Source organism: Pempheris klunzingeri, chromosome 17, assembly GCF_042242105.1.
Source record: "Pempheris klunzingeri isolate RE-2024b chromosome 17, fPemKlu1.hap1, whole genome shotgun sequence".
Classification (NCBI taxonomy): domain Eukaryota; kingdom Metazoa; phylum Chordata; class Actinopteri; order Acropomatiformes; family Pempheridae; genus Pempheris; species Pempheris klunzingeri.
This window is the reverse complement of record NC_092028.1, coordinates 21959181-21975848: the sequence shown is the minus strand read 5'-3', so window position 1 is coordinate 21975848 and position 16668 is coordinate 21959181. Positions and strand designations below refer to the sequence as shown.

Sequence of the window (16668 nt, the reverse complement as noted above, 5' to 3'; positions counted from 1 at the left end):
GGGGGAGGAGGGTGAGCAGGGATGGGGGGGAGTTCGAAGGGTAGATTACAAAATTATCACACCACTGTCGATCTTTCATCTCTTCCACACCCCCCACCTCCCGACCCACCCTCACCCTCACCCTCACCCTCACCCCCTTCAGTCTTCAGGGGCAGTGTTTTCTCAGGCCTGGCTCTGCCCCCCCACCACCCCCCCACCACCACCCTGTCTTCTTGGCTTTATCAATAAACAGAGTTTCTTCTAACACCTTGTAAGCTCCAGATTCTCTCTGCACATGACCAGAGAGTCGGGGGGCACCGGGGCGACGGTCCAGGCCTGGGGCAAATTACTGTTTCCTTGACAACCGTAATCCCTGCTCTCACCCCGCCCCCCCCCCCTTGACCCCCCCACCCCCCCCTCCTGCCCCTCAGCACCTCAGCTCCCACTGTGCTAAATTGTTCTGCTCTGACTTCCACCTGCCACCTCCTCTTCCCCCCCTCACTGTGCTGAGTCCACCCCCCCCCCCACCAACCACCAACCACCAACCAACCCACTCACCTCCCACACCACCCCACCCCCACCCCGTCCTCGGGCCGGACCCACAGACAGGCACAAAGACAGGCAGATAAACGGAGAACCACACCCACCCACACAGCTCTCTTAGTGTCCACCGCTTGGTTATGTCACTGAGGATGAGTCAGACACGCCTGTGATTGGCTGATGCGCCCCACCTCCCCTGGAGATATTTGCATCATGATTTTGATCAGATGTTTGACTGCTCAGATGTTGCGAGGCCTGACGCTGGTTATCATTCATGTGGCCTCAGCTTGGCCAGAGCTCGTGTCCGTCTCCATCATGCATGCGTTCCCACCAAATGTCAGCGAACTCTCACAGTGACTGCAGCTCCGCACTTGCCTGAATATGAATTTCCCTCATAATGAGCCTTTCTGTGCTGCGCTGAATAGGGAGGCAGAAATCATTGCTCAGCTTCCTTCTCCTTAGTTACAGATTTTTCTAGCTGACCAACTGTTGGCAAGAAGTGCACAGTGCCAATTAAGAGAGAATTTGTTTCTGTTTAAACAAGCCACACACACACACACACACACACACACACACACACACTAACATACACACTCTGAGTGTGATGAAAGAGGCCCTGTCATGCTGAGGCGTCTGAAATGAGCAAGTTAAGAAGGTGAATACCCGTCCTTTTCCCTCTGGGTCGGGCTTTCTTCCTCCCCGATCCTCCTCGAGGCATTCCATGGCATTCTGCTCCTTTCACGGCGACCGCTGGCCTGTCGATCAGCCTGACCTGAGAGAGGAGGATTCAATTCAAGCTGGCGTCCATACTTCGCCTCCCCTCCTGCTCTCTACTCTTTCCATTTCCCTCTCTGTGGTCGGCATAGCAACAGGCGTCAGGCTCGTCAGAGGAGGCACTGTGGTCTGTTTCTCCGACTCCCTCTGCTGCGCCTCACTTTTTCTGCCTCCCTAACGGCCAACAGTCGGTGCTGTCCACCAGTGTTTCGGCAGGTGTAACGTGAATAAGGTGGAGCGGCTTTCGAGGTTGTTAGTATCGCGCTGCCAAACAGTTTGTTCAGACCAGGATCAAATTGGAGGCAGGAGTTGACAATGTGTGCAAACAGCAGCGTGCAGGCTGAAGCAGTGCACCGCTCCCCCTAATGGCCAGTATGAGTTCAGTGTCGCCAGTGCAACATCATATTAGTATAATTCTCAGTATTTCATCACCAAACTTCACCCTTCCATTGACCCCGCCATCACCTGCCCACCCACCCACCTACCTGTCTGCCTGCCTGCCTGCCTGTCTGTCTGTCTGTCTGTGAGCCCGGCCTCAGTGTTGAGACTCAGATGGTGACTAGTGACTTTGTATAAAACAAAATCAAAATGTTTGACAAAAAAAAAAAAAGAAAAAAGTTGTTGTGTTAGCATGAGTGGCCTCCCTCATGTGCTGTGTGTGGTGTGCCATTGTGTGTGAAGATGTGTGTGTCCTCAGGTCGTTTGTCAGGTTTTAAAAGCACCCACCCTCCCTCAGCCACTTTTCCTCCTCACACTACTCTGCTACAGTATTATGTAGCTCCCACCTGACCATCCCTCCCCCCTCTCTCTCCCTCCTGTCTGATAAGAGGCCTGTGTTATGAGGACAGTTGGTATTAGTATTTTGCACTCTGCTCGCTGATCTTAATGCACTTACAAGCATGGCAGTGGCACTCCAGTCCCACGCAGGCCTGGATCCTGCTCCCAGGTTTGCAGCCTGTTTCCCGTCACACACACACACACACACACACACCCCCAGTGTATCTGCTGAAGCTCACTGAAAGCACAGGTGGCACACACACACACACATTAAAACACACACACACACATGCAAAGGTCCCTTCCATTTCAGCCTGCCAGTCCAGCCCGGCCAACTTCTCCTGGGTGGCAGCTGAAATCAAAGCCTCCATCCTTAACTGTGGGGAGTAAAACGTGGAGCAGGGCAGGCTGCGGTGGGCCGGAGTGCGACCGCCACGCTGGTGTGGGGAGTGACTGTGTCCTGTCGGCCTCTGGTTAGTGTTCTGTTCTAATCTGCTGGGCTCCCTTTGTGAACCTGTGGACGGTGCTTCTGTTCAAGTACCATGTGAGAAACAAACGCTTCAGTAAAAAAAACAAAAAACAAAAAGGATGTTTTACTTAATATGTTATTTTAATTTACCTTTCTATTTCCGTTCGTTTGTTCGTTTTGTTATCCAAGGGTTTAAAGTTCAAAGCTCATACTCTCTATGTGGGGACCTGCCAACCTGCACTCCTTTTAAATGTGACAAAGTTTTTCTGTTGGTCCGAACCATGTGTGCCAAATTGTATGTATATTCCTCTGTCGATGCTTTGAATATTAACAGTGCATAAAAAATATGAAGAAAATTCTGTTCTTGGATGCATTTCCGTCAACCTTGAAGAAAAATGAAAATACACAAGACTTGTCATAGTGTGTCAGGTTTGTATCCCAAATGCTCATGGGTGCTGACAGAATTTTTGCTGCAGTTTACAAAAGATTTAACACAATTTGTAGTTTTTGATTGGTTGCAGTCTTGCTCAAGCGTAGGCCTGCACTGTGCCTCTCTCCTTGCACACAGTTTACCTCAATTCGAGGCACCTCCTTCCGTATTTCTATCCTTTTCACTGTGTTTTACCAGCTCTTACATCACGTCTGCCACAACAGGTGGATTCCTCGTAAGTGTTTACAACCATAATGTTAGTGTCACAGTGAAAAGGAACTGGACATGGTGCATTTAAGGTTCAAACCTCCACCAAACGACATAAAGACTCAGAAATCTGCAAAATCCCTCCAAATCCAAAGCTCCATGATATTCCTCCCTATGGCTTTCTGTTTCGTTCAGTTTGTTTCCAAACGGCTTGTATAGCAAGTGAGGGAGCAGATGTTTTCACACAGCTGTGCAGCGATGCCAATACTGTAACACAGCTGCACAAAACCCCAGCTCATTGGCTGATCGTAGCTCAGCCCTGGCCTGCCCCAGACACAACATTTCCGCTCTACAGCTGATCTCAGTTCACTCAAGGATTATTAGAGACGTTCTTCTTTTCCTGTGCTGCATCTGCAGAGGCTCTTGGCCGGTGCAGCAGTCGCCGTCCTGCAGCAGGAAGCCAACACTCCTCTCCATAGCACCCCTCTCCCCCATCATACACATCCATAGCAAATAAAACATCACTTTGACATCTGGAATTTGAAATTGCATGCATTCATCGGCATGTGGAAAACAGATTATAAACTTTTTTTTTTCTTTCTTTTAACATTTTCCCCTTGGTTCTTCTGAGCTAAGATGCCTTTGAGATGAACTCAATCAGTTGGGCGGGTGGCCTGCTGCCTGAGAGCACTCCCACCACAGTGAATCTGGAGGGGATGTCATCTTGAAATGGTTTCCCAGTCATTCCAGACACTTATGCAAGAGTATTTAGTAACTCAGAGATGCACAGGAGAAAAACAGTGTTTCAAAGTAGAAATAAACACAAAAAAAATGGAAACATTTGCAGTTTTAGATTTGATATTACTAATTAACACTCGTAGTTTTAGGTCTGAAAAATGCACTGCGACGATGAGTGTAGTCTTTCCAATAGCTTGTCTTGTATAGTTAAAGTCCCTCACAGGCTCTCGCCGCTCAGCTTTGAGGTGAATTTCTTTGTTTCATATGGTTTCTCAGGTCATTCCAAACCGCAGTTTTCTTCATGTAGGAAACCACAATTTTGCATTTCCAAGCGCACACACATCATTCATTTTCACTGAGTTCACTGCACAAACTGTCACACCACTTTTCCGTCACACCATCCACGTTCGATGTAAGCTTTAGTGTTTCCGAGGCTCTGACCGCGGGTCGGAGCCGCCGTGTTCACTCATCCACACTGAGAACCCAAACAGCCACATCTGCCTGCAGCTGGTGTTTCCTTAGCACTCAGTTTGAAGGTATTGCAATGCAGTGACATCACAGCGACAGTGCAGAGATGCTGCGAGAGTCCAACCTGGCTGGGCCTGTCATGTACAGTACTAGGATGCATGTTTAGTGAACCAGAAAATAAGGCACGTGTTTATGTACAGCTCTCTTTCCACCATAGTTTAGTCGTCATGTAGTGGCGTGGTGTGAGGGAGGAGAATGTCCCTCCAGTCATCAAGTTGCCAACCGAAGCCAATCCACTGCCCCCCCCACCTCCCCACCCCGTGCCACCTGACTCCCGGTCCTCACCTTCAGCATGGGCACTGTCATGGCCAGCTGGTACACTGATGATAGTCCTTAACCTATCTCTGGGAATGCTTCAGCAACTCACTTCACATCCATCCTGCTACACACCTCCCGTTAGAGTTCAGTCACCGCTGGAAGTTTTCTACAAGGCATACCCAACAGGTTGATTTCTGAGCTAGTTCTCCTCTACTCTGTCCTTCCTCGTGTTGTTTGTTTCTCCTGGTTGCAAACACTCTTCTCGTCTCGACTTTGTTTTTTAAACCCTTTGAATTGATGCTGCTTCTGTGCTTGACTCTGGGTTTATTGCGTGGTGCCATGTTGTCCACATGGCCTCTAGAGCTTGTAACGCTTCAGTGTGTAATGTTACCATATGCCTTACATGTTTTCCAGGACTAATAAAAAAAAAAAGCATAACAAAACGTCAGGAGATGTGTTTTTTTTATTTCTGTGCCCACTGTGAAAGTCATTCATTTTACAAATATCCTCCTGTAGTTCCTAAACTACACGATGCTTAAAGCTGCACAGGACGGTTTAAAATGTGTACCCATACTGAGTAAGGTGCATTTATAGCAAACTAAAGTTTAAAAAACAGTAAGAAAATGTTCAGGAATGATATGTGAAGTAATTACAGTAAGACAATGTTGGATGGTCACATTTGTACAAACATTTACAAACATCTGTCTTAAATAGAACAGTGGTGAGGCCACTTATCAAATCTAAAAATCCAAAATAGCTGCAAAGAGCTGTGGCTCCATTCTCTAATCACAATACAGATATAGTGCAGGAAAAGATATAAAAACATAAAAGTACATAAGAACTCGTCCTAAGGTCACTGTTATCCTTAAGACTTGGCTGGTGACTCCTTAATCCCATGGGAGGTCAAGACATCTGACAGGCGAGTCAGGTATGTGGAGTCTGGGTAACCGTTCCTGAGGGACAAGAACAATCACGGATCATCTCACGTGCACGAACTGCTCTGACCTTTAAAGCTGCAGCTCCGTTAGACACCCCCACCAGGACTCACTCACCCTGATTTGCCTCCCTGTAGGCTGATCTTGTGTGGGATGCAGTCCCAGCTGACCCTGGCCCTTTCGTCTTTACCCGTCACCGTGAAGGTGAGTCCCTGCCTGAAGGCTTTCTCCAGCCGGGGCAGCAGCTTCCTCGTCCTCTCGCAGTCGGGAAGGAAGGCTTCAAACCCGCCTCCTAGAAATGGTTTTCCTGGAGATGGGTGACCCTCCTGGGAAGACGGAAAACAAAGTCTCTAGATAATACCATACAAGAGCTGTGGGCAAAGAGCTGTTATTAAGGCTTTAAGTGACACCTCAGCACAGCAGCAGCACGGGGGTCAGAATATGAGACTGCAATTCATGTGACAGTTAGCAGGCATGTGCTGCCTGATGGTTAAAGAACATGTGGATCATAAAATAAATCACAGGCCTTTCAGCTAAATGCTTCTAGACTTCATGTGCAACGTGAAACAGAGGCCTTACATGAGGCCCCCCAGTGGAATCTGTGAAAGAACAGTTTAAAAGAAGCGCCTCACCCCTTGGATCCCGTCAGGAATGAGGTAAGTGATCTTGATAGCGTAGTCCTTGCTGTGACCCGGCAGGCTGATGGGCAGTCTGGAGCTGCTCATTCTGCCCTGGATGCCCCGTGGTGTCTCATGGCAGACTCTGCAGTGGACGTGCACGGTGTCCAGGCACTGTGAGCACATGGCGACCCCACACTTTGTTCTCGTCATCATCTTCTCGCTCGCCCCACACACACAGATGCACCCCAGGCCTCCCACAGCTGACTCCTCTGGGGGGTTCGTGCTCTCTTTCTTCTGAAGCGTCATGTCCTTATCAGAGCGGGTCGCTGTCGTCCCGACGCCATTATGTCTCACACTTCTGTCATTTCCTGTTTTAGAGGGGTGAACAAGGGTCTCGCTCATCTGTCCATCCGTCTCCACAATTTTCACTTTCTCCTTAATGACGGGGTCTTTCCTCACAGATCCATTCACAGGCTCTGTCTCAAAGAGGTCACTTCTCTGCTTTGTTCTCCTCTCCTGACTACTGCCAGTCCCATCAGCCCTGCTGGTTTGGCTCTGCAGCATCACCTGAGGATCACTTTGGTCTTCATCTGTTTGTAAAAACGTGGATGGATTCCAGCCGGCGATAGAGGGCCAAGAGAAGTCCTGCTGTTTGGGTATGTGGTTTGAATCTGTAGAAAATACTTCACGCAGTGAAGCACCTACCTGAGAGCACAACTTATTCGGACCGAGAAGATATAAACTTTTCTTGAAAATCTGGATGGTGACCTTCTTGAAGCGGCTACGCACCTCTGCACAGCAGGCCTGTAAGGTGTCATCTGCGGTGTCAGTGACACCCAGCTCTGACAAGCGCAGCTCCTGCACAGAGAAGTCTGCATCAACTGAATCAACCAGCTTCTGTAAATTCAGCTGACATGAATTCACTTTGGAAGAGTTCGCCCCTCTTACGATGAGGCTCAGATCACGGCTACCATCAGAGCGGCTCTCTTTCATCTGGACATCAGAAGTCAGCTCGCCCACTCGGCTGCTGTAGGCTTCTTTTATGTGCTGCCACATCATAAAGGAAACTCTGATCTCTGCACTGTAGACGTCCGGCTTGTCCCTCCCCGCTTGGTTGCTGAAGCTAGAGGACCTGGCCCTGGCTCGGACTGCGGACTTGCCGGAGTCGTCTTGACTCCTCTGACCCGTAACTTGGGCCTTCTGCTGAGGCGTTCCTGAGAAACTCCTGGCTCGCTTTAAGGTGGACCCGGAGCCAGCAGGCGGAAGCTGAGTGGTGCTAAGGGAGGTTGTTAAACTCTTGGGTCGACTATCAGTTAAATTTGAGTTTGAGGTTTTAGTCTGCATTGAAGCAGTTGAAGGCAAAGCATCTCCACCCTTAAACAGGATGTCTCCTCCAGTGTTTTGGGCTGATGCTCTGGAGACCCTTTCACCAGCGGTCCCTGCTGGCTCTGACAGGACATCATGGCCCAACACCGGCCCAAGGCGGGTTTGTCTGCTGGGAGACGAGAGCCCTCTGAAGGTGAAGTCAGGTGGCCGACTGCCCAAGGCAGCCAGCCCAGAGTCCTTAAAGCGAGCAGCTAGTTTATACTTTCTGGCTCCTTCAGATCTCCTCTCATCCTCCTCTGACCTGAGCAGCTGATCCATCCCGTCATCCTCAGGATCTACAGTGGAGGACGTGGTGAGGGGGACTCTGTGCTCGTCAGCGTGACCCGATGAGCCTGAATCATATGAAGGCGACCTAAGAAGAGGAGCTGCATCCTCTCTGTGACCCCTCCCTTTGCTGTGGCCGAGGAGAAGAAACTGTTTGGCCTCAGACACGTCACTGCTGCTCCCGATGATGTAAATATCTCGGTCATCTTCATTCAGCAGAAGCTTGGGAAATCTGACACTTAAGTTCTCCATCGCCCTTTGCAGTCCCCCCCTGGGGGACAGGATACTCTTGGGGAGTTGGGATCGACGGATCTTGGTCTCATTCTCCTGGTAGAACCTACTTATTGCCTTTCTTGCCAACTTCAGGCGCTCCTGATTGCGCCCACCCTCCCCCGCTGCTGCTGCATCCTGCAAAAACAGAGTAGTCAACCCCTGATTTGTCATATCCACCACGTCCACAGCGTTCTGACTAAGGATGTGCTGGTACTCCTGTCTGCAGTGTTTCTGCAGGTACTGGAACATGTCTGCATCCACAATGAGGGAGAAGTCCTCCTCGGACGTGGCAGGAAGCTGCAGAGCTGCAGCGTCTGGCTGGCCGGTATCTTCCCAGCCGTCTCCACCAGGCGTCAGGTCTCTGTGTGAGCCCGAGTTGTGCTCATCAGCAGGTCGGCCCGGGTCAGCTTCCTCTCTTTGCTCTCTTTGCTCATTAGGTTTCCCGCTCTGATGCTCTGACTCCTGAGCGTGAGGCCTCTGTGCTGTCTGAGCAGACCTGGAGCTGCTGGGGGCTGAGTGTGGGCCTCCAGGAAGCAGTTGTGCCAAAGCAGCCTGGACTTTGGAATAGGCACCACGCAATGAGTACAGCTGTTCAGCAGCATCGCAGTTTATCTGGACATCAGGGTGGCTCTTATGAAGGCTGGTTAATGCCATTTTCCCCCCAGGAAGCTGGCTGCAGTCCACAGTTGCTGACAAACATATGATGACCTACGATGAAGGAAGAAGACAGACAGCAAACACTCATGGGTTTTATATGTATGTATGTTCAGTATCTGCTGACAAAGTGCCCAACATACCTTGTCTGGGTCCAGGCCTTCACGGTGCTCAGTCACAGTGACTTTATACGTCTTCCTGTCCACTTCCAGGTTGTGCCGGCGGCGTTGAATGACTCTCTGTGCCACTGAGAGGAGGGAAATCAGTCTCAGTCAGTGAGGCATCCTGACTAAGCTCTTTTACCGTTGGCTGACTCACATGCCAACCTTCACCGGTGTGAGCGTAAATCACAAGCATGTTACTAACGCTGTGCTGATGTAGTTAGTATGATGTTATAGTTGACAGGATTTAGAAGAATCAGTCATAGAATCAGTTGAGTATTCAGAGGAACCCCCCCCCCCCTGCATTTCAAATGCACAGACACGCTCACATCCCGACCCGACCGACCTCCTCTGTCCTCAAAGGTGATGAGGGCACAGATGGGCGTTGCCTTGACGATGGTGACAGACTCTATTTCCCCTCCGCCGTTCTTGGCTCTCAGGAAGTGGATGAATATCTTGTCTTGCAGCCTGTCAGCGTCGGTGTCACCCGGCAGCCCGCTCACCCTCACCGTCCTGCCTGGCTCTGCCATCTGCTGGGAGAGACCCAATCAGTGCTGTGTGTGTGTGGGGGGGGGCAGAGACATCATGACAAACAGCATCTCCTCAGGAAGCTGCTCCTGTGAAGGTGTCAGGCAGCCATTGGAAGGCCCCACCCTTGTGAGCAGGAGGGGAGACATATTTGGTCATAGAACACCACCTACTGGAGGTGTCCACGACACTACATCAACAGAAGGCAGCAGCTTTCACTTCCTGAGCACCAGTCAGGATGTTTGGTGAAACTCTGAGCAGAAAGATTAGTGCAGGAGACTTGATCCTCAGAGCAGGCGGGGCAGCTGCTGTCTGACTGAGGAGAAGCTTCAGGCTGCTTAAATGTCAGGACATCAATAATAAACCGCAGCTATCTATTTATCTTTATCTCTTTTCTGAACAAAGTGCTGCGTGCTGCCCTGCTGCATTCTGGGTATAAATGTGAAACTGTAAACTAGAAATGTGACAGATAAGATGAGGGTAACGTCCCTCCTTCCTCCTCTTCCTCCTCTTCCTCCTCCCTACCTGCTTGCTGCTCTCTTCACTGACTACAGGTAGTTTTCAGACACATTTCAGGTGTCAGACCATCAGACTCTCTGTCATGTGGCGGCTCTGCTGCTGCTGCTGCTGCTGGGTGTCAGGACCTCCGAGCAGAGGAGCAGAGCTCAGAGTCGAGGAAGTAAGGAAGTGAGGAAGTGAGGAAGCAGACGATCTGCGGCTGTCTGCGCCCTTCGGCTCCGGATCGCTCGGATATCTGTCCTTTATCTCTCCGGTACTGACCTTAGAAACGCGGGCTGTCGCCGTCTTCCAGTCACAGCAGCAGATTTCAGGCCGCGGAGGAGAAGTGAAAGTAGAAAGTGTGATGTGAGCTGTGGGCGCGAGGGGGCGACCGCGTGCCTCAGCACAGAGGAGAAGTGTGTGTGTGTGTGAGGAGGCACGTGTGTGTGAGGGTGGAGAAGTGTGTGAGAGGGTGCAGAAGTGTGTGTGAGGGTGGAGAAGTGTGTGTGAGGGTGGGGAGGTGTGTGTGTGAGGGTGGAGAAGTGTGTGTGAGGGTGCAGAAGTGTGTGTGAGGGTGAAGTGTGTGTGAGGGTGCAGAAGTGTGTGTGAGGATGGAAAAGTGTGTGTGTGAGGGTGGAGAAGTGTGTGTGAGGATGGAAAAGTGTGTGTGTGAGGGTGGAGAAGTGTGTGTGAGGATGGAAAAGTGTGTGTGTGAGGGTGGAGAAGTGTGTGTGAGGATGGAAAAGTGTGTGTGTGAGGGTGGAGAAGTGTGTGTGAGGGTGGAAAAGTGTGTGTGTGAGGGTGGAGAAGTGTGTGTGAGGATGGAAAAGTGTGTGTGTGAGGGTGGAGAAGTGTGTGTGAGGGTGAAGTGTGTGTGAGGGTGCAGAAGTGTGTGTGTGAGGGTGCAGAAGTGTGTGTGAGGGTGCAGAAGTGTGTGTGAGGGTGCAGAAGTGTGTGTGAGGGTGGAAAAGTGTGTGTGTGAGGGTGGAGAAGTGTGTGTGAGGATGGAAAAGTGTGTGTGTGAGGGTGGAGAAGTGTGTGTGAGGATGGAAAAGTGTGTGTGTGAGGGTGGAAAAGTGTGTGTGAGGATGGAAAAGTGTGTGTGTGAGGGTGGAGAAGTGTGTGTGAGGGTGGAAAAGTGTGTGTGTGAGGGTGGAGAAGTGTGTGTGAGGGTGGAGAAGTGTGTGTGAGGATGGAAAAGTGTGTGTGTGAGGGTGGAGAAGTGTGTGTGAGGATGGAAAAGTGTGTGTGTGAGGGTGGAGAAGTGTGTGTGAGGGTGCAGAAGTGTGTGTGAGGATGGAAAAGTGTGTGTGTGAGGGTGGAGAAGTGTGTGTGAGGATGGAAAAGTGTGTGTGTGAGGGTGGAGAAGTGTGTGTGAGGATGGAAAAGTGTGTGTGTGAGGGTGCAGAAGTGTGTGTGAGGGTGGAGAAGTGTGTGTGAGGATGGAGAAGTGTGTGAGAGGGTGGAGAAGTGTGTGTGAGGGTGCAGAAGTGTGTGTGAGGATGGAAAAGTGTGTGTGTGAGGGTGGAGAAGTGTGTGTGTGAGGGTGCAGAAGTGTGTGTGTGAGGGTGCAGAAGTGTGTGTGTGAGGGTGCAGAAGTGTGTGTGAGGGTGGAAAAGTGTGTGTCATTATCTAATGTATTATTTATATCAGATTCCTAGATTTAATGTTTTTCTTAAATTATTTTCCTTGTTGTATTTCAGTTCATGCTCACACGTTTGAAATGTTTTGATCATCAGCTGAAGGTTTGCACCCTTTGGGGGGGGGGTGACTAATGCTCCTCACACTCAATTTTTCATAGTTCATATTCACAGAGGCAGATGAAAACCGTCTAATTTGAATGTCTATAGATCTGGTTATTTGTCCATTCAATCAATTTAGCAATTAATTAATCCCTCAGTCAGTTCCCATGCCCACCCACACTGTAGGCGGCAGTAATCACATTTAAAGCCAACCACCGACACACAAAGCGTAGAAGAAGAGTCTCGTCTTCTGACCAATCAGAGGCTACGTTGCTACGTGCTGTGCGCATGCGCAGTGGAGCAGATATCTCATGTGTGGTGCGCCGTGTCCGGTGGAGGTCACAGACATCCGAGAAAACCTGAGGTGAGTGAAGACATACGGTGTGTTTCAGTGTGTTTCAAACAGTTGATTGTACAGACAGACGTGTGTACAGCAGTAATTACACCGCGGGCTGGGGACGTGTTTTGTTTGTTATCTGAAAATGATGTTATATCATAAGTGTTACATGTGCATGCCGATCAGCGACAGATAACATGGGCACAGTCACCGGCGTGTCGCGTGGAGCTGACTAACACCAGCTTAGTGTGTCTCAGGTTATGTCTGTGTTGTGTTTTACATGTTGTAAACTCTAAGCTACAATGTGCGGTTTAGTCGGTGTAGCTTGCTAACTGTCTCAGTTCACAGCTAGCTAATGAGCTAATGCTAGCTAGCTAGCTAGCGAGCTAAGCTAGCTGACACCCACAGCCTTGTCATCTCTCGGGCCAAGGCCAAGGCGACCTGCCGCCGGGGGGGAGGGATTTGGACTGACCATCACAGACACACAGATGGTTTAGACTGCGTAGGAGTGATGCAGGTGAACTAATGGCATCATCCTGTCTCGTTCTCTCTGCCAGGAGGCTGCTGTCATGGCCAAGCTGTTTGAGTCTATTGGGAAGCTGGGGCTGGCCCTTGCCGTTGGTGGGGGTGTTGTGAACTCTGCGCTATTCAATGGTGAGTTTTGGACATTTTGGTCATCCAGCGACATATATCATTCCATCTGGGCCCATCCACCTAATCTGACCTTGACAGGTGAAATATGTCCTGCAGCAACTGAGTGAACTCACTGTTATTATCTTACTACAGCTAGATTATGGGTTGGAACAGCTCAATGCACTGCAACTCAATAAAACAAATCCAAATGGACAAAGAAAACATCATCTCCAACATTTGGAAGATCAATGCAAGTAAATAATGAAGAATCTGAGAGCACACATATATTATATTACATTATATTATAGAGTATTTGGCGTCGCCAGACCAAAACAGTCTGGAACACTTTGAGTTTATTTCCAGTTAATTAACAGGTGTCGTCTAAACTGGCTCATGATGCAATAGGTTTGACCCCCACCCAATCAATGAGCAATGAAAAGTGTCATGTAGGGCTGAGCATTAATCAAACCTTCATTAAATCCTGTCAGAAGTACGACAAACACGTCTTTTAGCAACACAGGCTGCATGTGCAGCTGTTGTACCTCATTTCATACTGATGTGATCCAACAGAACGATCAGCAGCAGCCATCTTGGTTGTTTAAGAGAATCTTTACCATGAAGCCAAACAGGTTTATTTTAGTTTAACACTCTGATTAAGTAATTTTGAGACACTGACCTACAGTAAACCTTTGGCTTTAACCTCTCACTAATAACTAACATGTTCATTATAGTTTATTCATCTAATGTGTTTGGTGTCTCCTGGGAACGATGTGCATTGTTTCTCTGTCATGTATTTCTAACTGCTGAATTTCTGAAATTGATGAATGTATTCTCTAAAATACATTTGTAAGAAACCAGGTAGCAGCCATGCAGCACCTTGTAGCTCTCTAACAATTAAGGGGTTAATTCCCAACAAATGTGTGGAGCTATAAACCGTTGAAACCTGTGTGCTAAGTACACAAACCTTTGGGAGGAGGGACTAACTGTTCTCTCTGCTACAGTCGATGCAGGGCACCGCGCCGTGATCTTTGACAGATTCAGAGGAGTCCAAGATGCTGTTGTTGGCGAAGGAACCCACTTCCTCATTCCCTGGGTTCAGAAACCAATCATCTTTGATTGCCGCTCCCGTCCACGCAACGTGCCCGTCATCACAGGCAGCAAAGGTATTATTTTGTCTAGTGTGCAGACACTAAGGAAGAGTGGAACTTTAACTGTCCACAGAAGGTTCTCTGATAGTCTTGTATGTGCACTGAGGGTTGTATGTTCATCGTTCTCCCCTACAGATCTGCAGAATGTAAACATCACGTTGCGTATCCTCTTCCGGCCGCAGAGCGCCCAGCTGCCGCGCATCTTCACCAGCATTGGTGAGGACTATGATGAGAGGGTGCTGCCATCCATCACCACCGAGGTGTTGAAGGCTGTAGTGGTGAGTATCCGTCAGGAGGAGGTGACTGCACATAAACAGCTGGGAGTGAGCCTAGAAACTGACCGGTAAGCTTCTGTCTGTCCGTCCGTCTGTCTCTCTCAGGCTCGCTTTGATGCCGGTGAGCTCATCACCCAGAGAGAGCTCGTGTCCCGGCAGGTCAGCGAGGACCTCACAGAAAGAGCCTCCACCTTCGGCCTCATCTTGGACGACGTCTCACTGGTACGAAGCTGCTGGTAACTTCTGCATCAGCGTCCGTGTCGTCTTGTCAGGCGGATTTTTAACGAGAAACCATTGTTGTGCTTTTGCAGACACATTTGACCTTTGGCAAGGAATTCACAGAGGCCGTTGAGATGAAGCAGGTGGCTCAGCAGGAGGCGGAGAGGGCCCGCTTCGTCGTAGAAAAGGTATTGTTGTTAACACACAGCTCATCCCCATCTCCTATGTTACCTGTGCCGTCTCTAGGTTGCTCACAGTCTCCTTTTCATCCTTTTTAGGCGGAGCAACAGAAGCAGGCGGCCATCATCTCAGCAGAGGGAGATTCCCAGGCTGCCTTGCTCATCGCCAACTCCCTGATGGAGGCTGGTGACGGTCTGGTAGAGCTGCGTAAGCTGGAGGCAGCCGAGGACATCGCTTTCCAGCTCTCCCGTTCCCGCAACGTCACTTACCTGCCGTCAGGACAGGGCACGTTGCTCCAGCTGCCCCAGTGATGACGTCCCACCACATGTCCACCCGTCTCTCGCTGTCACCAGCCGTTACCGGGGCCACGGAAGGGATGGTTGGAGGATTTGATAAAGGACTCCCGACTTAACACACATTCCTCCCACTCTTTCTCTAACCAACTCTGGACTGGGCTCTGCTGATAGCAGCATGGTGGGAGACAAAGTGAGAGGTCTGTGATGGATGCATTCATGAAGCCCACCTACGTGGGAGGAATTGGAGAGTGACCTTTATATCGTACTTTGTTTTGACAATGCAGTAAATTCTCTTACAGATTGGTCTTTACTACATTGTTGTAGATCCAGAGCGCTGCATGTAAGGAAAGCAACAGTGATTTCACATGAAGGGAAACACAAGTGATTCCTTCAAACAATAAGAAGATAAAGTGTGAGTGATAAATACATTGACTGTGATGTTGCTGTGCTGGAAAGGTCATCAAATTGTCTAAATACACATTAAAATCAGTAATTACAGGCTCTCCTTTGGAATCACTGATGGTTCTTTTGTTTGACTTAAATTCTCTGTGTTTTCTGACTTGATCGAGGAATCAAATGTCTGGAATATTTCTGCCTTCTAGCAAATTCTTCCTCCATGAATAATAACGCCACCCTCGGTCAGTTTGAATGTGCCTGTCTGATGGTTTGGGATGATCCTTCATTCTTTAGAGTCGCCGCCGTGTCCGTAGTTTGTGTGGAGAAAGTGTAAGCCCCGTGTCTCAGAAACAATAAAACTGTCTTTCTACCTCCCAGTGGTCAGGCCTGGTGAATGTTCAGTGTTTAAAAGTGTGTGTGATAATATTCACCACATGAGGGGGCATCAGAGCTGCAGTCAGTTTGTGCTGTTCATCAATAAACAGCTGATCTCATTTAAAAATAACAAAATGTTCCTTCTGTTATTGATGGATTTAACGATTAAGGGAAAGTTATGAGGTTTTAATTTACTTGGGAACAAATTAAAATACCCAGCAACAATAACTGGGCTCTTCATATTAAGTTATATGGCTGAGATCTTTGCTGCATGATAGATTCATGTGTTCTATTGATCATATATATATATATAATCATAACATCATAACATTGATTCATAGAAAGAAATGCAGAGCAGATAAAAACAACTTGAAGCTGAATAATGATATAAAAGTCCGAGATGATGTTAAAAATAGAATAAATTCATTCCATTTTCCCTGTGAGAGGATAAAACGGTCCTCGGGGTCTCCTCATTATTATTTCATCAATCAAGGCTTTGAGCCGGACGCGTGTGCGCGCGCCGTGCCCGGTGCGCTCTGGATTGGAGACGGAAGGGATCCAGACCCAGACACGCCGCCGCGCGCCGCCCAGACAGCGGCCTGTGGATGTGGACGCCTGGGATGAGCGCGGGACGGCGGGGGCACGCGCGAGAGCTCTGCCGGGCCACGTAGCGGGGGCCGAAGACACCGGCGCGCAGGTATCTCCGCAGCCCGTAGCGCACACTGGCACATAATCTCCCGCATTTTGCAGGGACGGATCAGTGGCCTTCCTGTGCGCACATCCGCCGCTGTGGAGGGAGGTGCGCGTGCAGCCCTGAATCTGTGCAACTCTGATTGCACGAAGGCGGCAGGGGGGGGTCGCTGTGGACGGAGGTAAGCCTGCAGACCCACGCCAAGATGTGGCCGTGCAACTTAAATTAATGCACTTACAGGTGTGACACGCGTGGCCGCCGGTGACCGGAGCCACCGGGAGGGAGGGAGGGAGGGGGGGGGGTGCGTCCGTGCGCTGACTTTGTGACAGTGTCGAGCTGGAGGAGGTGGGGGGGTTT

The 16668-nt window shown here is 49.6% G+C and overlaps 2 protein-coding genes across 3 annotated transcripts; one reads left to right on the top strand and one right to left on the bottom strand.

Moving 5' to 3' along the window:
- Window positions 1-5162: 5162 nt before the first annotated feature.
- LOC139216582 (uncharacterized) lies at window positions 5163-10360 on the bottom strand. Of its 2 annotated transcripts, none has more exons than XM_070847741.1 (6): window positions 10302-10360; window positions 9340-9523; window positions 8976-9079; window positions 6268-8886; window positions 5753-5961; window positions 5163-5653 (listed from the first exon to the last, which is right to left on the bottom strand). In XM_070847741.1, exons 2-6 carry the CDS (start codon window positions 9521-9523, stop codon window positions 5566-5568), a joined length of 3204 nt encoding a protein of 1067 aa, XP_070703842.1. In that variant the 5' UTR covers window positions 10302-10360; the 3' UTR covers window positions 5163-5565. The 2 variants fall into 2 exon arrangements, with proteins under 2 accessions (XP_070703842.1, XP_070703844.1); XM_070847743.1 differs by lacking the exon at window positions 10302-10360 and adding an exon at window positions 10047-10145.
- Window positions 10361-12068: 1708 nt separating this feature from the next.
- On the top strand, window positions 12069-15618 carry phb (prohibitin). Its single transcript, XM_070848601.1, has 7 exons — window positions 12069-12125; window positions 12656-12752; window positions 13733-13894; window positions 14015-14157; window positions 14260-14376; window positions 14466-14561; window positions 14652-15618. Exons 2-7 carry the CDS (start codon window positions 12668-12670, stop codon window positions 14862-14864), a joined length of 816 nt encoding a protein of 271 aa, XP_070704702.1. The 5' UTR covers window positions 12069-12125; window positions 12656-12667; the 3' UTR covers window positions 14865-15618.
- The last annotated feature ends 1050 nt before the right edge of the window (window positions 15619-16668 follow it).

Excerpts from the sequence above, each read along its gene's own strand:
- LOC139216582 (XM_070847741.1), bottom strand. The coding sequence starts at position 9,523 with ATGGCAGAGCCAGGCAGGACGGTGAGGGTGAGCGGGCTGCCGGGTGAC. Across the intron at positions 5,962-6,267 it reads TTCCTGACGGGATCCAAGGG|GAGGGTCACCCATCTCCAGG; the intron begins GTGAGGCGCTTC and ends CCGTCTTCCCAG. Across the intron at positions 5,654-5,752 it reads CTACAGGGAGGCAAATCAGG|GAACGGTTACCCAGACTCCA; the intron begins GTGAGTGAGTCC and ends CTTGTCCCTCAG.
- phb (XM_070848601.1), top strand. The coding sequence starts at position 12,668 with ATGGCCAAGCTGTTTGAGTCTATTGGGAAGCTGGGGCTGGCCCTTGCC. Across the intron at positions 13,895-14,014 it reads CGTCATCACAGGCAGCAAAG|ATCTGCAGAATGTAAACATC; the intron begins GTATTATTTTGT and ends TCTCCCCTACAG. Across the intron at positions 14,562-14,651 it reads CCCGCTTCGTCGTAGAAAAG|GCGGAGCAACAGAAGCAGGC; the intron begins GTATTGTTGTTA and ends CATCCTTTTTAG.